The sequence below is a fragment of the Channa argus genome, chromosome 18 (genome assembly GCF_033026475.1).
Source record: "Channa argus isolate prfri chromosome 18, Channa argus male v1.0, whole genome shotgun sequence".
Lineage (NCBI taxonomy): Eukaryota > Metazoa > Chordata > Actinopteri > Anabantiformes > Channidae > Channa > Channa argus.
The window spans coordinates 4,639,154-4,662,790 of NC_090214.1; the positions used below are offsets into that span (position 1 = coordinate 4,639,154).

Here is a 23,637-nt window from a genome sequence, read left to right on the forward strand (position 1 = left end):
TCCCCATGTCCATCAGCTCAGCGGGTATCGTCCTCTGTGATCTGGTGTTCTGTCCACCACTTAATTCAATTTTGAAATGTGTAACTTTCGTGGAGTATGTCAAGCGGCCAGGATCTTTAAAATGTAAGCAGAAAAGAAGTAGGTAGCTGTAAATGACTGACTTATGGTTAGCTGCCTTTATGACCTGACACATCAGCACACAGCCTTGAGAACTGATCAGAGCAAACTTGGCTCCATCCTTGTTTGCACTACTGCAAATTAAAGGTGAATTTCGGCTTTGAATAAGCTATGAATCATTCATCAAACATTTGGAATAGCCTGACCCTGGAAGCGTTCCGGCTGTTTTAATGAATATTCCGTAGAAGCGTCAACACATATATATTTTATTTCAGAATTTCAATCATAAATCCATTTTTAGACATTAGTAAAACATGCAGTGACACAGTGGGTTGCCTGTGCTTTTTGTCTTCTGCGTCTGGCTACATGATTTACATTCAATTTAGTTGCAAAGCTTTTAAAAGTGCGGCTAAAGAAGGTGGAAAGCTCGGCTAAAATCACAGGGTGGATGTATAAAATTATGTTTTCGTGTGTGACTGTGTCCCATTACTGCGAGCTTGTGTGTGTGTGCGCGCGCGAGACTGAGAGCACTCTGAGTCATTTCCCTGCAACAGCAATAAAATACAGTGATATACAAGGTCTACCAACAAAATTTGCTGTTGCCATGGTAACAGTCAGTGGTTTTGAGCAAGTGGTTCTTGGGAACATAGTACTCAAATGATATCTCTGTTTCACTGCTAATCCAGTCACTTCACACTGGCCCACGGTTTGAGCAGGAAAACTGCCTCGCAACTCATGAAAGCCATTATGCAAAAGGTGCACTCAATTCAATTTTTTCCATTTGTTCAATTTCTTTAAACATGAAAGCGATATGAAGCTGGCATCACAAATGCGCAGTCGTACATTTACATAGATTGCAGTGCACTGCACACGGTATCCGTACATGCCAACAACTGCAGGACTCCTCTTCACAGTGTTGACATCTAAAATAAATTTGCCCGCTGATTTATTGTTTCTGCCCGTCTGAGTGTGTGTGTGTATGTGTGTGTGTGTGTGTGTGTGTGCTTTTGCAGTTTAAACGTTTTGTACTCCACAACATGTGCCTCTTTTTTCCCAAAACTGGTTACACCGTGTCACGTTCGGTCATAATCACACAAATTATAAAATACACAAGGATTTAGAAGGATTATATATGTGATGGCGATGATGTAAGAACATAAAACTGAAAATTTTATCAACTGGTTGATTTTGGTATTCTGAAAACATCAACATACAGTAGGTGGCTTATCTCACTTTCAGAGACTTAAAGGTCATTTGGACTCTGGGCAAAGGAGATTTTCATATTCCTATGCGGTAATTAAGATTAAGTCACATTCAACTTTGAGCTGCTGTTGTCAATATTTCCATGACAACAATTGATCAAAGGGCTCTGTGTTGTCTACAGGGTTGCATATATCAATGATCCCACAGAGAACAATGATTATTGACATGTTTCAGCTCATTAGTTTTTAGGTCTGCAGATTTACTGTTTCAGTTCACTGCTTTCGTGATCTTGCTTTCAGGCGTAGCAGGCAGCAGGACCTCTACCCACACAGCTATGAGAGCTTGAACAGAGCTAGAAGAGGGTGATATTAATGGACTTGCATTCATCAAGTGGACAGAAACATGACAAGCAAATAAATGCCAATGTCACTCTCCGTCTGCTGGATGTGAAAACAGGAAAAGGTTGATCTGAAAAGGTGACAGTATGTCAGTGTTGTATCACATTTCTTCCACTGCCCCTAAGTTGCCTGTATATCCAAATCAAAAGAAGATAGAGTATGTGATGCCAGCTGTTGTGGGCTGGTCTGCACATGTGGCCAAGCCACTGTCAGTCACATGTGATTAAGCCACGGCCAGTCTGATGCAGATCCTCCTAAATATGCAAGAGAGTACGTTTTGGCGTTTTGAAACATTACTGAATAATACAAGATTTTCCCTGCATTTAAACATATCATAATGTTACAGAGTCTTTTGGAGGCTTGAACTTCATCAGTTTGACTGTAAGAGCAGGACACTCTCTAAAAGTGAAGTATGACAAATGGCCTTGGCCCGCTGCAGGGGGATCAACCATGCTGGTTGGCATGAACACACTGCCGGGGGGATCCCAGTTCAGTTCATATGCATAATGAGTTTCTTTCTGTTTGCATCGAATTCCAGCCCCAGCAGCTCAGGTCCCACAGTTGCCAAGTTTCTACACTAAAAGGCCAGTGATGATGTCTTAGACCTGATCTGGACATGGAACAGCATCTTTTTACTTTCAGTCCTGTTTTCTTGTGAATCCTTCATTTCCTGTGCTGTGTGCTGTTTTCCAGCAGTCTCTTTGCATAACATGTTGGAAGAAAACACTCTAATTGATTTACAGAAACCAGATGTGTTGGACTATCAAGCCAAACTAAAAGAAGCTCCTCTGTTTTCACTGCAATTGTTACAGCTCAGTGTTGCACACGTCGTTCTCCTTGCCGTGTCGGGAAAATGGATTACGTGTAATCTGAGTCAATATTTATGCATTAATCACCCTGCTGGAATTCTAGAGCTGCACATAGAAAACATGCTCTCACATGGACCACGGATGTCCGTTTTGCTGCACGCTGGACTCATGTTTCTCCAAGATCCAGTGCAACCCCGTTTATTCCTCTAGAATGCATTGCAAATACAGAAATATATAAATAAATTTCGAGAGAAAAAAAAAATGGACCCGATAACTTTAACAGCAGGGTAGGAGCAAGAGGAGGAAAAAAAAAAACCGTCTGGCAACAGTCGATATTAAAAACATGCAGAGGGAGACAAGCTCGGGGCCTTCCAGAGTCAGGAAAAAGACTTCGGAGAGCTGCAGACAGGAGATGGGTATGGCATTTGTATTTCCCCCCAGCCCATTGATTTGTATATGAAAACATAGCGCTTTTATTCTCCCCCCTTCTGGGCTCTGCTTCTGAGTGATCAGCTGATGAAGAGACTAGCAGCTCGCCGCTATGCTGGCTTGCTAATTCTCTCCCCCACAGCTGCAGCCGATCCTGATAACCAGCCTGCAGATTGCAGTCAGGTAAATATCTTCCTCCATGTCTTTCTTCTTAGGCTCAGGATTCAGCCAGGCTACATCGCATGGGAAGAGAGAAAGAGATGGATAAAATGTGTGTGTGTGTGTGTTTGTGCGTTTGAACGTGTGCGTGCGCGTCACGGTTGTATGTGTGTGTGTGCGTGTGCGTGTGTGCGTGCGTGTGTGTGTGCGTGCGGGGCAGGGAAAGAGAGCGAGTGTCTGTGAGTTTATTCGTGTCTGTCTGCAGTGTGTGTGTGTGTGTGTGAACGAGTGCGGGGTGGTGGTGGGGGGGGTGTAGGTGTGCGTTGTAACAGATGAGAGGGAATCTTTGCCAGATTAGTCAGGGAAGAGGCAGGCTGGTTAGGAGATAGCACAGGCATGGAGCAGCATCACATGCACACACTGACACCCTTCCGCTCACACATGCACGGTCAATCAGGCAGCTCTCAGCTGTGTTATACATCTTTGAGGATTACCCTCTATCCCTCCAGTATTCCACTGGAACGATTGCAGCCCCCTTAGAGAGAGCGGCGGGGCTTTTTTCAAAGCCCACGTTTGAGCCGAGCACTGATGAGCAGGATTTCCATTGTTGCCTCTCCAGTGTTGTTGTTGTCTCCTCTAACTCACTTCTCTGCCATGTCTTGTGCTTGGGAAGTGCAGGCATGCGTTTGGCTTTTTACTGTATCACAGCGTCTGTCACCATCAGTCCTGTGTTCTGACGCTTGGCAACTGTTAATGTTGTTTTTCTGTAATATCTGCGCATGCTACTGTTCCTGTTCCTCCTGTAAGTGTTTGCAAAATGTTTTCAGCACACTTTCGTGTCTGTCCTTGAGAAATACATTTTCACGTGCATGCTCTTTGTGTGTGTGTGTGTGTGTGTACTGTATATGACTGATGCATTAATATTCTGTTTGGATTGGGCAGCACGGCTTCTCTGTTTCCTCCCTTTTCTCTCCAGTCGGTTGCAGCTGCTGTTGCAGCAGCAGCAGCTGCTGCTGCTCGAGCTGCCCCTGCTGCATGCATACTCATGTTTCTGGCCTTTAACTGCCTTTGTGTAAAATACAGTGGTTGCTGCAGATATTGGAGATGGTGTGATAAAATGCTTGAAAATAACTCAGGATGCAGCATACACACAACATACACCAAAAATCCTGTTTTCTATCACGGCTTTGTGCATGAAGACAAACGTGAACCGGGAAAATGGGAATTAATATTGACTCGATTATTTGCATTTCTTAGATTCCCCGGCTCAAATTCATTCCCATTCGCTGTGCATTCAAAATCTAAATTCAGCCTCCCCTTGATAATCATCTGACATCAAAGCGTCCAGAAAAAAAAGAATCTGTACTAAATTTGCAGAGACAGCACAGCAGTTGTGTCGCTCCGGTCCATGCAAATTCAGACATTGTGATGAATAAACAAACCCTCATTCACTTGAATATACAACCATACTCTATAATTCTGAATCCTTTAGCTCTCGCCAGTGCTGCTGATGTGATGGAGAATTTAATCTTTAATTGAAGAGTTTTACAGTTTAACTCTATAGGATGTTTGAAAACGTGCTGTATACTGTGTGTGTAGATTCTGAGAACCGTCGCGTGAAAGTCAAAGGTCGCAGTTCTTCTTCTTTCCTCCCATTCTTTGTTTTTGTCCTTGTAATGCTGAAGAACAAATAGAACGCCAGTGGAAGGACGTATGGTGCACAGAGCGCATGTTTTTATAATACAATGTTTCATGCACCATACCTTACTCCCTATAACTTTGTTAGATGTCCCCACCCATCCCTCCCTCTTCCTGCAGCCTGAGGCAAATGAGAACGGTTCCCTGGAGGAGATGGAAGAGGACATCACTCTGAAGAAGCGTAAAGTTGATCATCATGGAGAGAAAGAGCTCCAGACTGTGCAGACAGATTCTGGTGAAAAGGTCAAAAGGAAGCGAGGTCGCCCGCCGGCTGAGAAACTGCCTCCGAATCCACCTGAGCTCACCAGAACACTAAACACGCTGGTGGACATGGTTATCAACTACAAGGACGGGTGAGGCTGCCCAATTATTTGTGGCCTGCCTGTGTCATCATAGAGTTGTGATGCATGCTAGTGAAAAAACACCAACTTTTTTCCTTTTCACCATTCGCTGCTAGATTGAACTGAGCTTTAACAGTCTAAAAGTTTCCCAAGCAAAACAAGAAGGACTATTGAACTATTGTTTGTGTCAAGCTTAGCCGTGCAGGCCGTATGCTGCAACATCAGTGCAGCAATCAAGCTGGGATTGTGATACAAATAAGACGCTATTTACCTGTTGTTTAACCAGCTGATTTCACTGTTATCACACCATTCAATGGGGCATTAGCAAGTAACACACAGCCCATGCTTAATGTTCCGTGGGTAGCTTTCCACCTTCCAGACATGTAATACAAGGGCGACTTCCAGGGGTTGTATTGAGTATTACATAGGTTCGAGGAACTTGGTGAAATATTTTAAAGAAGGGTTACAGAGGAGGTTTTACTGGAAGCGTGAATGTGAAAGCTGACTGTAGATTTGGCGATTTGGCGGCTGCATTTGTGAGGCGCATGTATCACGAAACCAGTAGGCTGCTAGTCCAGCTGTTTACACTGCAAATGTCACTCACATTATACATGCGTTATGTGTAATTCAAGACCTAAAGTCCATTTTCCTGTTCCCAAGGCGTCAAATAGTGGTACTCCTGTCCCATAGTAACGCCAAAGGGTCAATATCGTACGACAATACGACGAGGCCGTGGGATGAGAACGAGTTGAAATTACTGCCTGAAAAATTTGAAATTTTTATCCAAAGTTAAGAAGATAAGTTAAGGCCTCAGTCTTCCGCTACTATCAGCAGTCATGCTGGATTTTGGCTCATCTAAAGTTCAAGCATCTGCAGGCACAAGCCACACATGACATAATGACTTATCCCATTGTGCTTCCAGGCTGGGTCGACAGATCAGCAAAGGTTTTGTGCAGCTTCCCTCCAAGAAGGAGGTCCCTGAATACTACGAGCTGATCCGAAAGCCTGTGGACTTCAGAAGGATCAGGGTACGTGTCACCCTCATGACTCACACTCCGATATCACTGTTACCTGCTGAGACGCAACTCAAACAGATGTGTTGTGCAGCAAATGGCCGCGTCTGTTCTTCTTTTAAATAATAAATAATAAAAAATAGTTCACATGGTCTGTGTGTTTGAAAAACACAAAGCAGTAAAAATCCAGTAAAAAAAAAAGTTTGTGTTGTGGATATTTGGATGTGTTGAATTATCTTTAAAAAAACATAAACAAACAAAAATGTATTTTATATATATGTGTGTATGTGTGTGTATATATGTATGTATATATTCACAACTGTTAGTAAAAAGTGTGTGACATGTGCCAGAGGTAAAGAAAAGCTAAATGACTGCAGTGGTTTGAGGAAGGCTTGCTTCCTCTATATCAAGTTATATGTAAACGTAATATACATTTTCATATTTATGATACAGAGATTTACACAATGCTAAAAAAAGGCAAAGACCTCAGATGTTTAGACGTTCAGTGTTGGATGTCACCGACCTTTCTTGGCCTCCTAATCTGACTTTAAAGGACCTTGGGAGCTCAAGCAGCAACCTTAACCTGAGCTAAACCTCAAATGTATTGCTTGTCTCCGCCTTGTTCAAAAAATTAGATCACCAAGTGCATCTTTTAAAACTGCAGTGAAAACATAGGAAAGGATTTTTAGGATCTATACTATTTATGCAGTGACATGTTTCCATCTTTGTGCTTTATTTATGATGGTCTGGTGTATTTGGTGGCAAACACAAGCAAGGCTTCAAGTATCACGCTTGGCTACAAAAAAACCTGAGCTGTGAAGTTAAGATTCAGTAGCACATCAAACTCCCAAAACCCGTAGAAAAATGCATGTCCACACCGCAAACTTTTCTCCTGCGACGTTACTCGAAGTTGTTCAGTACAGTTTGGAAAAGCTACTGAATCGGAATTTCAGTAACTGGGACTGAACTTTTATAGCTTTCACAATATCAAAGGTCGACGGCTTTCGACGTGTCCCCTTCAGGGTTCGCCGCAGCGGAACGCTGATCTGTTTTTTTCTTTTACGCCGGTTGCCCTTTCGTCACGACCCTCCTGTTTTGTCTGGGCTTGGGACCCGAGCCCTCGATGGCCCTTGATGGCTGGGCGGGGCCATGCCTGGCGGTGTAGGATTCAATCCAGCGGCCTTCTGCATCCCAACCCGATGCTCTACCCACTGAGCCACCAGGCCCCCTTTAGCTTTCACAATAAACTAAACAGTTCGAGAGGTTATGAGGTCTGTGATGATCGGAGCAGTGATTTGCGTTCTTACATGACTTCACCTTGTGTGCTCCTCTAAATCATTCTCTATAATTTGGGACCTGACTTAGAGGTTAAAAGAATAGTTGGACATTTGGGGGAAAAGGCTTTTTTGCTTTCATACTGAGAGTTAGACGAGAAGATCAGTGCAACTCTGACCTGCCCACTGTAGCCAAGAAACACTTCCAGACGTAACTAAGATGTAACGACCCATAGTGCTTTTCGAGCACACGATACCTATTTATCTTGACTTGACTCTATTTGCCCTCGTTGGTGATTGTACCTGGTAGCTGGTACTTTTTTTTTAGCATCACCTGTGTTGAACAACATTCCTCCAATATCCTCCATTGTTCTCATGTGTGTGCCACATTAAAAATGATGCCACTGCAGTTTTATATAGTGTCGCTATGACAACCAGCTTGAGATTGAGAACACATTATATCTGCAGTGGAAAATGAAGTACCTGGTACCGAAAGAGAGTAGAGTCAAGTCTCTTCCAAGCAGTGGAAAAGTGCAAGACATAGCACATTTTTAGAGAGCGGCAGGTCTAGTTTCGTATTTAGAGAACAGACAGGAATTTTTCCTCAATTCTCAGCTGTAACTCTCAGCAAGGAAGTGAATTAGCATATTGTTCACAGGGTCTGGGTTTGGTATTTCTGTCTTTTGGAATTCAAATTTTGCTTACACTCTCGGATTGATACTTCTTACTAACTCCATTTTCAGAAAAGTTTGGATTTAGTTTTTTAAATGCAACAAAAACAATCAAATAAAATCAGACAACATACAAAACGTTTGTCAGTGAAATACAATATAACCCTTTATTGTACTGATGTCAGAAAATCAGGGCTGGAGCGAATTAACAAATTGAAGACTTTTTTTTTCATAGCGTTTCAGAAAAAGCCCCAGCTTTTCTTGAAATGGGGTTTGTAAAATGGCTTACAAATAGCTGATTATTTATTGGACCCTGACTTCTGCTTCACAGGAACGTGTGCGTAATCACAAGTACAGAAGTGTGGGGGACTTGGAAAAGGATATTTTCCTCCTGTGTCACAATGCCCAGACTTATAACTTGGAGGGATCTCAGGTGAACCCCAAGGAATTCATTCTTTTTAAATCAACAAAATTGTTTTTCACACTCTCGATTCTATTATTTTAGGCCATAAATGGGTTTGGATCTGGATGTGGTGAAAAACGACGCGTTCTGATTATCTGCGCTCCCTGCTGTCTGCATATGTGTGTGTGTGTGTGTGTGTTTGTGTGTGTGCGTGCACATGTGTCTTTGTTTACCGCTGCAGATCTATGAGGATTCAATTGTCATTAAGTCTGTTTTTGAGAGCGCGAGACAGAGAATTGTCACAGACGAGGAACAGAAAGAGACGGTTAGTGCCGGTCACAGCGATAATGGCAGCAGAGCTGAAGACCAATTTGTTCCATCAGCAGGTGAGAGTTGAAACACAAACATCAGGAGAGCTGGTGTTTTACACGAGTGACCAAGTGAAAGCAAAAAGAAGATTAGGACAGAGATTGCTTCACAACAAAATCAATTATTGCATGTTGGCTGTTCTTACTTTTGAATTACCTGCTGACATTTTTTCTCGTGAGACTCATCTTGCCTTTTCTGTTTATTATCAGTGAAACCACTACCGATCCAGCTAAAGAAGGTGACTAAGGAGGAGAGAAGCAGAAATACCATATCCAAGAGGCTCCACAGTGACATAGACAGTGATGAGGATCTAGAAGATAACACCACAAAAGATGAAGGTTGAACTGAAAGGCCCTCCATTTTTTTTTTTTTTTTTTTTTTTTTGTATTCTTATTTATGTCGACTCTCTGCCGCATCTCTTCATTGGTTTCTTCATTTTCTGAGTGGGAGAAAGGTCTTTGAAAATACCGCGAGAAGGACCACTCAAAAAGAGGCACTCGTGGAACAATGCTTTTTCTTTTAGATAATTCAAGCCACTCAAACACATCTTTGCTGCACATTGTGCTGTTCTTTTTAATTTAGCTGGTCTTTTACAATAATAATAATAATAATACCCATTTTATCTGCCTTAGTCGCTGTGATTGCAGATTCTGCAGATATTCAGAACCAACACCAATGTCACTGACTGTTTTTATTCAGTATATTTGATTGTATGAAATGCCTTCATATGTCTTGGAGCATGATATGTATACTGTATCTCTCCTGAAGCTGGCTCTTCCAGATCAGCAACCCCCCTTGATGACAGTGTTGATGTGTTCAGGTCTAAAGAATTGAAGCACACAGGAAGCTCTTTTTTTTTACGAAAATGCGAACAAGTTTGGTTGGTTTTAGAAAAGATACATCTGTAACTCAAAAAAAAAAAAAAAAAGAAGTTTGTTGCAGAATGAAATCAAAGATAGTTATCTAGTACTAACATTATGCCTTTTGTCTGTTTCTGATACTTGGATGGATTAAGTTTGGGTCCAAGCAGCAATGTTCATATTATTTGTATCCCTTGTGCTATAGTATATTCACATATTGTACAGTTTGTGTGAAGAGTAAGTAAAAAATAAATTGCTTTTTCATTTGCTCTCCTGGTTATTGGAGAGGATGGAAAATGTCATTGTTAAGACAATCCCTGGAAACATGTATCACAAAAACACTTGCAAAATAAATTTTACCAAAAAGTTCCACTTGTTGGTTATTAGTATTGAATTATTTTTTTGAATTATTGTTAGTTTTTGTGTAGCACAAGAAAGCATATAAGCCATCTTTGAACTTTTCCTTCAAGTGTGTTTTTCTTTTCACCACCAGGGGGCAGAGTGGCTCCGAAACAAACACAGCCACCTTTGCAGTGGTCTTTCTACCTTATGTTGAATTTAATTGATTTCCACCAATTAAATTCCCACAGTTCAATAGTAGGGAGGGAGCCATTGGGGCTAGAAATCCGTGGAGACCTGCCAGTTGAGCTCATTTCGTGTGGAATCTCTCAGTTCAAGCAAAGCTTTCACTTTGCAAGAGGAAGATGAGTCAGTGTTCAAAGAGCAAAGAGCGTCGAACGCTTGTTGTTCCAGCAGTGACTGAGAAACAGTGTGCAGACAACAAGTGGCGGCACCTGTCTATTAATGTGCTGGCAGTAAAAGTAAATGTCAGACCACCTTATGTACATAAATGTATCATTAAGTCATTAGAGTGAATCTACCATACGCAGTAAAGCCTACTGATACAAACAGCTGTTCTGGGCTTGAGTTTTAATTTTTGCTGCAGATGCCAAATGACATTGTTTTTTACGTATTTGCTATTGAGCTTTTAAACTTGCTGTAAGAAGTTTCTCTCTACCATCTGCTGTCTCTCTGACCTTCACAGATGCAAGAGATCAGCACAGTGTTTCAGTGTTTTAGTTACAGCCTATAGACTTGACAGACAAGAACAAAATGACAGCTGAGATTCCACCGATGAAACTTTGACAACACAGCTCATTACTGCAATGCTGTCTGACACCTGGCTGACACGTCCAGAGGTAAAAGTGCCTTGGGTGCACCACCACTGAGGTTTTACCTGTAAGGGAAGAATATTTTGTTGCACATTAAAATAAATAGGGACCAGTGGCTGCCTGAGAACAGGACCTAAAAATGAATGGTAGAAATATTACGTTGAATATACAATGAAGTACAATGAGTTGGCTAAAGCATCCAAAGTGTAAAGTTTCTGTTATGGTACAGTGCCATAATTACCCACAGGTGACCCAAGTATTCCAAAATACTTTATGTCCTCTGCAATTAACCACAGATATGAAAACTGTGAACAGAAAAAATAAACTTCATGATCTAAATAATAATCACATGATGACTCATAAATCAAATCTCAGGACCCCTTTGATTAAGGTGTTGGGTGTTTCAACATATGATTTGAATCTGATCTTATTTACGCTGGAAACTCCCTGGTTATGACTCTTATCCTGACAATATCGATCCAATTTGTCCTTTAGATATTTCCCAGATATGACTTGTGGCCCGTTTGAAGGACACATACTAGTAATTTACAAGTACAAGTAAATACATACATTTAGTACACGTTATTAGTAACAATTAAAGGTGAAGATATTTTTGACAAGTATCCCCTCATGCCTCAAATTTCACATCTCATTAGATTTATCTTATTCATAGCAACGCATCTAGAATCTGCAACATTATTTGCAGAAGAAGAGCATCATAAACAAGAGAGAACATTGCTACACACAGACATGCACAGACTTGAAGATCTCACATAGATGACAAACAGGGGCAGATCTCGAAACTAAAACCTTGTAAATTATTTTCAGTGTGTGCCCCAGTGTGGCCACCCTAATGTTTTATTGGGGTGGCCAACCTTTAATTTAATGTAGTTTTAATATAATGAGCTGTATATTAATAACAAATTTGTATTTTTTAATAGTCGTTTAATAGTCACCATTTTTACCTCTGTACAGTCATTGACAAATAATAATAATTAGAGGGGGAGAGATAAAAATCCCCCTCCTGCAGGGACGATCTGTCTGGTTGCAACTGCCAAAAAAATTCTAATGTGACAAAATATATGAATGTACCTTAATGTAGATTACATTATAATTGCATTCTATTTATTGGTAATAATGATTTATTTCGGCCTTAAATTTGGTCAGGTGGCCACCCCATTGCCAGCCCTGGCTCCCCCCTGTGGACCCACCCTTGCATGTAAGATATTAAAAACTGATCACCGCCTATTGCAAATGGCCAGAAAACCCACTGAGTTCAGAGTTCTCCCTTGGCCGTCTTCTGTCAGATGTAATAACAACTACTGCAACTTATTTACCAAAACTCTCCAATTGTATGAAACGAAAAAAATTCCACCATTAGCATCGGCTCTGTTTTCACTTCAGTGGGAATTAGCAATCACCAACACGCAAGTCACTTAAATAAGTTGGTGTCAGTGGTGAATGGAAAACCTTCTGAGCTTTTAATATTGTCAGTGTGAGCAAAACACGCTGTTATTTGTGGTTTAGAATTATTTGGCAAATGGTAGCATGCTAAACTACGCTGATGACGGTAAACGTTACAAGTGCATGGCGGCATTTTCTTAAAACTGCCAAAGTAAAAAGTAGACAGTGATTTTCCTTAGGTATAGTGTTTTCATCTGAATCCCCACATCAATCCCCAGAAAATGTCCCACGTCTATTATACAGTGCACGTCCTTTTGTTCAGAAGGGTTTTTCTGCAGTGTTCCCTCGTTAAAATAAGATCACGAAAAAGAAAAAGAAAAACGAAATTTCTAGCACTGTGACATGCTCCAACGCACGCATAAAACTAAAAAGCTCCTCAAAGATGTTTGCAGATTAACGGCATTCTAAGTGCGGGGCAGATGAGAGGCGTGAGCCGGTAAATACACTAAACACCTCTGAGCGACAAAGTGGCCCATGTGTCCCACTGATTAAAATCTCATCTAAAATGACATAAACCTGATGGAAGTGCATGGAGAGAGATATTACTGAGGGTAGACGTGCTAATGGCTTCCAGAGATTAGTGGGACCAGAAGGTAACTTTAATCTGTTGAGAAGACAAAGACAATCCATTTTGTCTTCCCCCAAAGGACACAGATAAATAGACAGCGTGATCCACATTTATCATTCACTAATCACCGGTAATATCCGCTGATTGCATGTGATATTACTGCTGTGTGACTATTAGTGTTGGCGGACAATGTGAACTCCATCATTCTTCTTTAGTTTTATGCCTCCTTGGTTCCTTTTGAATTTCTCAATATGTGTATGACATTTATTACATTTATCTGGCCTCGTTCAGTAGCCCCTCACTGAGGATGACATTTGGTCAGCAAGGCATCGATGCAGCGGATCAGAGAGCTGGAAGGTTAGTTCATACATATGACACACGTCATTTGTCTTGGGACATAACCATCATATAAAGTAATTATATACAGCACTTTAAAGAACAATTACCTGAACACTAGTGAAGTAAATGAGTGAATTGTTTTCTCTCTTCTGGTGTTGCTAGTGTCTGATTCACTGAGTCAGTTCAGTGTCTTGGAAACAACTGGCCTTGACATTATGCTTCCCTCACTGGGACACAAAAGTATTTGTTACTTCTTGTCAAATTTTTATTCACATCTATGCATCGCTCATAAGATTGAATTAAGTAACATTAGGACATGAAATCTGGTGACATAAGACATGATCAGGATAAATGACATTAGATGGGATGACAAGAAAAATGGAAATTGCATTATAAATACATGTCTCAATATGAAAGCTCAGTTCTGTTTCAAGGCAGTTAAACCATGAGTTGATATTGAACCGGCCTAAAGGGCAGAGGTTTGGGGGCCCTGAAGATTAAAAATAACTAAAAAGAGACACAAAGTAACCCAAAAAGATGTAACGCTACTGAAAGGGACATAGTATTAACAGAGATGCAAAGTGGTTCATAGGAGATGCAAAACTACCAGCAATAGACAATGAAGAACTAAAAAGCTGTAAAAAAAAAAAAAAAAAAATTCATGTGTCTTGCTCCTGTAGGTGGGGTGGGGGCCTGTCACCTGTCTGAGCCCAGGGGCCCATTGTCTCACCATCCATCCATGAGTTAACTATAAAACAAACTCCAACATTGCGTAATGATGTAACTTATCCTCAACGTCAAATTCCAACCAAGATTTGTTGCCTTTTGAAAGAGGTCTCTGCAATTTGGAGCAAACAGTCAAGTTCGATTTTTCACAACATCATCATCATCGTCCGTGCAACCATACACGGCTCGAGACAACCTGTTTTCTTTTCTCAAGCTGTCTCAGATGTGTCCCAGAGGGATCGCAGGACAACCCGTCACATATTCCTGCTCACATGTGATCATTTATTACCACCATCCCAGCTGTATGACACATCCTGTACACTGGTCAGTGTCAAATTTCAGCTTCTAATGGTGAACTGTGGCTGCAAAAACACATTAAATCCTGCTAAATCAATGAGCATAATAGTTGTTTTTTTGTTTTTGTTTCTTTTTTTTACTTAATGCACGCAACTGAAACTGGAACAACGTCATATAATCTTTGGATTATATGAATCTTGTCTATTTCAGTTTATTTAAAATAATAAACACACACACACATACAATCTGCAACATCAAGGAAAATCTGAGAAAAAGTGCATCAGATCATCACATCGGATTGGCAGCATTTTTAAATGCAGATTGAATTTCAGACATCAACTTTTAGTCTCCTACAAAAGTCTTTATAAGGTGTTTTGTTTAAAGCAATGTATTTTAATATTTTAAATAATATTTCACATCCATTTTCTGGCACTAACTGATGGGAAATATGAGGCAGTTTACTCTGACTTACCTTCTTGATGTACAACTGAAATTAACTTTATGGTTATACAGACTACAGAATTTTAAATGTAATATTTGAAATATTTGTATGACTCAAGCTGCACATTATCGTTGTGCTGCTGGCATAATAAACGGTCATATTATAGTCTTTTTTTTAATGTCTAAGCCCATGTTTTAGCCCGTCGTGTCCATTATCTGTTTTGCTGTGCAAATGTAGATTAATCAAAACTCCAAATGATGTAGAGGAATCATTACACTTGTTGTTATAAAGGCCAGGGGATCAAAGCTTGTTTCTATGGTGATCTTACGCTCATCTTCTTTTTCTTCTTCTTCTTTCCAATTTGCTAACAAAGGTCAAATTTGCTTAATCCAGCAGTCTTATTCAGCTTGTGCTAGTGTTTCATTGCAAACACTATGTTCCCTTCCATTTTTATTAGTGACATTTCAGGCAACCTGAGGCAAGTTAAACTTCAACAGAGACTATTCTGAATGTTATTCCATCTGCAAAAAGCACAACTAAAAGCTAGTTTCCTGTTTTTATGTCAAAGTAATGCAGTTCATAACAGGCCCACAATGATTGAAGGGTTGCAGTAATAGTGTGTAATATTGTTATTGTAAAATTTGTAATTACATTTTTTGTAGGACCCAGTGGGCTCAGACTTGGGAGCCACAGACATCATTTAATGAGATAAAACAAATCAAATCTCATGTAAATATTAATTTGTTTAGACATATCTTCCTCCCTGTGCGCACTTGTTGACAGAATGGGCTGCTCAACGAACGAGTTGCTTGCAGAAAAAAGGGGAAAAAATCCTCGCTCACATGCTGTGATCAAGAAAAGCACGAAGTGCCACAGCGTCGAGAAATGACTCATACCTGCAGCACACTTCATTACATAATACTTATTAATCAGCAGGTTGTTGCAGAACACTGCCCCTGTCATCATCACTTTAATGATTCATCAGAGGTTTAAAGAGCGTTAACGCTGCAATGTGGAGTTTTCTTGTTGACTGAAATGAGTTTTTCACTGTGTGCAACCTTTATGTCTAACAAACTAAGTCAATGCGTTTCCTCGTATTACTATTTTGGTTTCTTGGAAAATTGCTCAGTAGGACCACAATTCAATGTGTGCACAATATACTGCCAAAAAACATTTTTTTTTGCAATAATAGAGTAAAGTAAACTCTGGTGAAAAGGATAAAAAAATAATAATACGTCAAAACAATTTTAGACCTCAAGAATTGACACCAATTTAACCAGTTTATTTCATTTTACAAACATAATGAATATCACAATTATGCAAGTGTAGATCTGCTTTGAACATGACTGTGTGACAAAAAGAGCACAAAACCCCCAAAATGATGTCAACGTGTTAACTGGAGGCAAAACAAGAGAAGAACTGGAGGCCATCTCATAGATCTTCCTTTAAACGTAGAATTTACTGAACTTGTATTTGCTTGAGCCCTTGTTAAAATACAAGCCATCAAATCCTAGCTATCCAGGATAAGATTACATGTTCAGGGAATTCTGCTGCCTCCAGCTCTGTCAACCAAACAAACGTCATGTGTATATGACAACAGAAAGGCATCTATAGTCTTCATGAAACTGTTAATTATACACCAGTCATTAAGTCATGAACATTACGTTTAACATTAACTCTTTAAAAAAATGAAATCTCAGTGTTGTTTGCATTACATATTACCTTCATTGTTGAAACTGTTTAATAATTTCACTTCTCGACCACCAGAAATAAAATGTTGTATTTAGTTAATGGAACTTGTTCCACACAACACATTTAATTAGATTCGAAAAAAGTTTTGACCACTAAATGTGGTTAAGTGAATAAATAAAAAACAATTAATTACCAAGTTTAGTAGTTTCACAATTAATCTAGTATGTAACCTTCCTGTACTCTGAAATGTATTTCTACACTGTGCTGATGCTACTTTTAGTTAAGATCTAAGTATTTTTTTCCGCCCCTGTTCATGTATTTATATTTTAAGGAATGTGGAAGAATAATAAATAATAAATAAATGCAATATAACTGTGTGACTTGTAAGATTTACTAAATAATTTAGTCGTACTTCATTATCTGACCTTTTTACAATAGTTTTTTTCCAGTTGCATGGAACCAAACGATAAATACAATATTTTTCTTCTTGGAATGTTTATTCTTTAAATGAACATTAACTTTGTGTCCATAGCAAGATACCATCAGTGTAATGTGATAATGCCTGCACATCTTCTCATTACATTTCATTTCATACTTTTGGTGTATTCTTCAGACCAGACAGTGATTTAAAGTAGTCATGTTCGCATGACAGCACAGCACAAGCCCTTGGAGCTATTAAACAAATATTAACATGCTTCACTTGCTGATACGTTGTTCAACTGACAGTGAGTCTCTCCCGAGCTTTTGTGTTGAGTGCACCATTTTTATTTACACTACCACATCATGTATTTATACTTCCATAACTAACTCTTTTGCTTTTAGAAGAGGCTCCGCTGGTTACATCACATTATTTTTCTCAAGTCCTACTGTTAATTAATGCAACTTTCTTATTTTTAACATGGCCATAAGTTGAGTTTTCAAACTTCATAGTGCCCTGCAAGAAAGAAGAGGAGGGTGCATGGACGTTTTCCAAATGACCGCCCCCCCGCTACTCCGTGTCACAGTCATCATCAGTTGAGCACCAGGTGCCTTGGGGCGCTGGACGACGCACTTTGACTTGAGGAAGCTATTGCAGTTCTCATCACAATGCATTGCACTTCACCCTTGAGAGACATGCCATTCTAATGCCACGTCTCTCTAATCTTACTATCACTATGGTCACAGGTATGATTGACTAGCTGAAAACTGAACTTTTAAGTATTACAACTTTAACAATAAAGCCAGAAAATGTTTCTCCACCCTTTAACTTGTGGATTGTGGAGAAACATTTTTTAAGTTTTTAAAGCCTGTTTTTTTTTATTTGTCCTTGACTCATTAATAACTTTTCAGAGACCACAGAATGTGTGAAAGTCACAATCTAAATCTAAATCTGGGACACATTTTCTAGGTCCTCCATGATCAGGTCCTGCTCTTTGACGTGACCTCTACTAGCCAAGCATTCTCCATCCTTGCATGACCACTTCCCATTCTCCACCACTGCCGATCCCGACCTGCTAAGGGCGGCAGGCTCGACTGGTTGCACCGCATTCCCTCGGATTCGATGGGAGCAGGTATTCTGGCGCTCGATGACAGTAGAGCACAGCTGGAATTTGAAAGCCGCCTGAAAGCCTCTGCGGAAGTTCTCGTTGAAAAACCCGTAGATGATGGGGTTGACGCTGCTGTTGAAGAAGGCCAACCAGTGAGCTAAGGGATACACGTAGATGTTGATGACACGGTGCTGGTGCTCTGTCAGGCTGGCGTAGTCGCTCAGCATCATCAGTGTCCACAGGGGCAGCCAGGAAAGAACGAAGAGCAGAGCCACCACCAGCAGCATCATTATCACCCTCTTCTTTTTCCGTGAAACGGTGAGACGACCTTCCACACTCGATTTGTTGGTGCCACTTCCTTCTCTAGACACAGTTCCACTGCCCCTCATCGCAGGAATAGTGGTCTTGAAGAGGGTGAAGCCAATGCGAGCGTACATGATGACAATGAGGGTAAGGGGGCCAAGATAGATGTTAGCAAAAAGCACAGTAGTATAGATTTTCCTCATCGCCTGATTAGGCCAATTTTCCCGGCACCAGTAAAAAGGAAAGGTGTCATTGTTGTGGCCGAGGACTATTCGCACCCTCTGCTCTTTGGTGACCTGGAGCATGACCCCCGAGGGACACATGATTGACACAGCAAGGACCCATATGATAATGATAATTAGCTTTGAGAAGGCGATCGTCACCTTCTGCTTGAAGGGGTAGACAATGCAGCGGAACCTAAAGGAGATTGGAGGAAACACAAGGTTTCTTAGAGTCGGAAACATCATCCAGTGGTGCAATTAGCAGTCAAACTATTACATCCCTCACCTGTCAACAGCTATTGCCACAAGAGTGAACACAGATGCCGAGACAGATATGCCTTGAACCATTCCACTTATCTTACACACCACACTACCAAATGGCCAACCTGCAGAGAAGAGAAAATGATTGATGATGCACGTTATTAGCAGGGGAATAATGGGGTAATATCTTGAAAATAATAGGTGATAATATTTATTGTCATTAATAAAAGTAATTATGAAATAAATAACCAAGTGATGGGATGTGACTAGGTTTAAAATGTGGAAAATTATCACCACGGCTCCGAACTTTATTTGGAAACACGTGTGATGGTTTCTGTGTAATTACCACGAAAGACAGCTGTGAAATGCTGCAAAAGAAAACTTCCCGTTCCGACTTCATTTTGTGGTAAAGATGAACGACGCAGAAGCCATCTTAAGCTATGGTTGCTGTATAGGTCACAAACCCCGTGATATAGATTTACTGACCACCTGTGCAATTTAATGCAAGCCAATACAGCAGCTCTGCCATGAATTCTATTTTTACAAGGTTATAATTTCCCACTTTTTAGGTTGAAACTGTCAGAAAGGTGATAATTCTACTGTGTGTAAGAAGAGGGGGTTCTAATGTTTTGCCCCTCCCCTATTTAAAACTAATAAAGTGGCCAAAACATGCCTGATTGGTGTATGTTCCCTGTATTACTTTGTTATTTCCAAAATATTACCCCACCGTTAAAAAGTCTGACTGACAGTGTGTTATAACCGAAACAGGAACAAATTAATTCGCCATGACTTATTCAACTGCTCTTTTTAACAAGCCAACTGCGTGACACAGAAACCCCAGGAACAAAAATTGTGAATCTCATTTAATACTTCAGATTAGATTTAGAGCACACACAACTACAAAAAAACACAACTTCATACTCTGACCTGTTATAATATTGTCCACCAGTGTGGTCGGCATGCAAAAGATGCCCACTAGCAGGTCGCTGACGGCAAGGTTGAGGATGAACAGGTTGGTGACCGTGCGCATGGTCTTGCTGCGCAGCACGATGAAGCACACCACCCCGTTGCCCACCATGCACACCACAAAGATTAGGAGGTAGGAGACTGTGAAGACTGCAGCCACGGGGGGCTTGTGGAGGTAGAAGTCAACATAGGTGATGTTCTGGTGGGTCAACGGGTTTTCCTGCAAGCTTGATGAATTGGATGGGTTCAGGTTTCCCTGAGCTACCTCCCAAGTAGCATTGAGAGCATGATTCTTGGACATAATGATATCTGGGTGTAAGAGAGACAGCAAATATAGTGTAGACAGGCAGAGGAAGGCATGTTCGCAGCATGTCACTTCTGAGAGCAGTGGGAATGTGAGTTTGATCGCGTGACAATTTTTTTGCCCTATTATCTCATTGTGGCTTCCTGAAATTACAACTTACTTATGTGACTAATACATTTTATCTCAGTGGACTTTGAACTTTTCTGCAAGTTTATGCCAATGCATCATGCTTTGCCTTTTACGGCAAAATAATGATGTCTCTGAATTCCTCGGATGTGTTCTACATAACATCCATTTTGCGATAGGTAAATGGTGTTTCCTATCATTAGGTCCTGCAGATTAAGGCTTAATATATCCTTTTTTTTTTTTTTTTTTTGCAGAACTACACCTACTCTACAGCTGTCTATAAAGAAAGTGTTGCATTTTTCATGTGAAAGTGGTTTTCAGGAAAGGTTGCCAGGACTTGTCAGGGAATATTTGCACCGTGTTTATATGGTGAATCAATCAAAAACAACTATTTTAATTGGTTATTGCATAAAAAAAAACTCTGCAGCCATCTGATGTCATATACTAACACAATTTGCATAAAAAATAGCTTTTTTGTCTGAACTCCGTCAAGTAACAATTTCATTAAACTTACTGTCGCACTGAGACATTTTAACTCAGTTTCAGTCTGCAACCTTCATGTCTTCAAAAATAATCTGAATAAAGGAGAATATCTGACTATGCACACAACCACATTCAACGTGCCGCTCATTGCTGCAGCTGGCTTGCATTAATGACGCATTACAAGTGAAGCAAACTCACAGAAGTCAAGCGCTCTGTGGATGTGAGGAGATCAGTTTTTGTTTGTTCTCTCATCAGCAGGCGTTTGCAAGTACTGCAGTGGCTGGCAGCTATATTTGTATCACAATGCATTAGTGATAAGTGAAAGCCAAGTGATCCTAACAGACTTAAGTCTTTTTCCGGCAAAATATGCACTTTAATATCCTGCATTTGTACTAACAAGGGTAAACCACACTCTATTTTATTAGCCCAGGTGATGGGGTGCAAAACAATTTCTGCCAGAAGTGATGAAGTTTCCCAAATAATTATACACTAGATAGTCGTATTTCTTACCTTACAGAAAACGGTGTCTGAGTTGTCTTCCTTTCTCCTGTCCTTACATATGGGCTACATCCATCTGATAGAAATGCCACTAATTTGGAACGAAGCCGCACACTCTCATCCTGTACATCTGCTCCGTGTGCCTGCGAGCCAGAGACTGCTGGAGGGGTTAGAGATGACACAGAGGAGATGTGATTCATTCAGGAGAGATGTGCTGGGAGGTGCAAGTCCTGGGAGCAGTACGAGGTAGCACCGTGTGAATTGAAAGTAACATATATAGCAGTCATATTCCATGCACTGACTCTGTGCCAAGAAGACACAAAGACCCCTGTCTTCTTTGGCATCCCTTCGGACAATTTGTGTTGTGAGGGAATGACTTTGCTCACCTTGCATCAACCCTCCAATTATCAAGCATCAGCCCTCCACAATGCTTGTAAAAAGTCTTGTAAACACCAGGTCTCGCCCCTTCACCCCTCACACCTCATCCATAAGTGGAGAAAATGTGTGAGTCTCAGTTGTGCACACAAGTCTCAATCTGACTTCATGACATTACATGATTGGGTTATATTTTAAGTTTAGGCCGTTTCCAGTAATGAAGGCCGCTTGATTTACCAAACATTTGATACTTGATTTGAAGACAATCAAAGGCAGGAGGAAGGAATGTATCTGTTCAAATAGTTCATTACTGCCAGTGTAAACTCACTCAGAGTGAATCCTTCAAGCTACTGTAGCTGCAGTTGCCGCATAAGGCTAAACCGTTTTCAATGCCTTTAGCGTGAACCCTGTCAAAACAGTGTGGACAGAGAGAAACGGGAAGAAAAACACTGTCGGCTAGAGTTTGAGCACGAAGACCTTTAAGACTAGAGCTTCCAGGGTGCACTCGACTTTATAACGGCTGTTATGTTGAATGAATGCAAAACACAGAAAACAGCTAGGATATAGAAAGTCAGTAGAAGCCAGTCACTTTGTATTTTCAACTTCTCTCACCTCATTTTAGTGTGTGTTCAATTAATTATTCAGACCCGGTAAAAACTGATTGATTAGACTAATTAACGGCAGTGCCCTCAGCTCTCAGGGCCATTGTTGAGCCAAGACCAAAATGGCAGCCTAGGAGGTTGTAAACAAAACACCAGGAGAAAGTGGTGCTCTGAGGAAGCAAGGCACAGTGTTTACCGGGTTCAGTGTGTAGCCTGTGAGGGGGACCTGCTGCCTCAATCGGTCCAGCATCGTGTTGGGATGCAGAAGGACCCAACCAGGCGTGACCCCGGCCAGCCACCAAGGGCCACCCCGGAGCCACCCCGGAGCCACCGGTCCCGAGCCCGGATAAAATGGGAGGGTTGCGGCAGGAAGAGCATCTGCTGTGGCGACCCCTGAAAGGACCGTTGAGTGTGTAGCCCGTGAGCATGCATTCGGTAAATATCAATGACCAAATGATGTAAATCCAGCTTGGGTGGATGTTTGTGAACCACCCAACTGCCCTTAGCCTTCTCCTAACGAACTTTTGAGGGTGTAAACTCTGGGTAATGGTCTTCATTACAGTCATACGTAGCCAGACGGTCCCTTTTTAAATCAGAGAATGCTGTGTCCATGATTTCCAAAATGATGTAATAATTACACTAATTAATTAAATCCTCAAATTCTTAGCAATTTTGCCTTCATAAACATTCTTTCATTGTTGTCTCTTACAAGGTGGTGAAGCTTGCTCCACCTGAAAAACCCATTTTAACCATCCATGATACCGACCTGTTGTGAATCGACCTAATCAGTTGTGTAGCGGTTTCACCACGTTTTGTGAAATGTGTATGAGCATAAATTTCTCCCTCCCAAAAATTCTCAGTTTTAATATTTGAGTCGTGTGCCAGCTGTAACTCCTGTGAGTATCCGGGATGCAGGTGGGCGCCTTGGGACACGTGCTACACAACACTGACAGCAGCACTGTTGCTTCACAGCAGGAAAATCATTAGGGTGAATCTGAGTACCCAGCTGCATTTTGTCCCTGTGGAGTTAATATTTTCCATATTGCTCATAACTACAAATGTGATTGATTGTTTATGTGGGCCCCCTGCCAGAAAAACCCAAAACATCCCCGTCATTATCAAGCTGCAAAAGTACAAACACACTAGGCCGACAGCCCTGTTTTTGTGTGATACTTGGCTGCTGGGTCAGAAGAGGGAGCTATATCACTGGAGATAAACAGGGTGGAATGAGAAGTATGAAACTCGGAGGACGTGTCAGGGAAGGTTCTCATTCATCCAGGTCTGGTTATCAAAAGGCTGAGTCATGTCAGCTGGACTTCTTTCTTCTCGGTTGGAAGGGAAGAACTGTGTTTTTGGGGGGTTTTTTTTCCCTCCACAGGTTGCAGTAGTAATTTATTTCAAAAACGTGTTTTCTTGTAGAATTAGGGAACCATTTATACCACAATGGGCTCTATTCTGGAAAAGTATTGCGCTTCCTTGCATTGTCATATGGCTGACATTCAAATCTATCTCCCACTTGGCGCAAAAA

The 23,637-nt window shown here is 40.9% G+C and overlaps 2 protein-coding genes across 5 annotated transcripts; one reads left to right on the forward strand and one right to left on the reverse strand.

Annotated features, from left to right (window-relative positions):
* The first annotated feature begins 773 nt into the window (after nucleotides 1-773).
* LOC137104017 (probable global transcription activator SNF2L2) lies at nucleotides 774-10,113 on the forward strand. 4 transcript variants are annotated; one of them, XM_067484816.1, is made up of 6 exons: nucleotides 774-2,943; nucleotides 4,934-5,166; nucleotides 6,077-6,182; nucleotides 8,444-8,545; nucleotides 8,757-8,901; nucleotides 9,094-10,113. In XM_067484816.1, exons 2-6 carry the CDS (start codon nucleotides 4,967-4,969, stop codon nucleotides 9,225-9,227), a joined length of 687 nt encoding a protein of 228 aa, XP_067340917.1. In that variant the 5' UTR covers nucleotides 774-2,943; nucleotides 4,934-4,966; the 3' UTR covers nucleotides 9,228-10,113. The 4 variants fall into 4 exon arrangements, with proteins under 4 accessions (XP_067340917.1, XP_067340916.1, XP_067340918.1 ...); XM_067484815.1 differs by having other exon boundaries at nucleotides 776-3,139; XM_067484817.1 differs by lacking the exon at nucleotides 774-2,943 and adding an exon at nucleotides 3,441-3,917.
* Nucleotides 10,114-16,082: 5,969 nt separating this feature from the next.
* Nucleotides 16,083-21,280, reverse strand: LOC137103483 (neuropeptide FF receptor 2-like). Its single transcript, XM_067483880.1, has 4 exons — nucleotides 21,145-21,280; nucleotides 19,683-20,030; nucleotides 18,781-18,880; nucleotides 16,083-18,690 (listed from the first exon to the last, which is right to left on the reverse strand). Exons 2-4 carry the CDS (start codon nucleotides 20,020-20,022, stop codon nucleotides 17,808-17,810), a joined length of 1,323 nt encoding a protein of 440 aa, XP_067339981.1. The 5' UTR covers nucleotides 20,023-20,030; nucleotides 21,145-21,280; the 3' UTR covers nucleotides 16,083-17,807.
* Nucleotides 21,281-23,637: the final 2,357 nt, after the last annotated feature.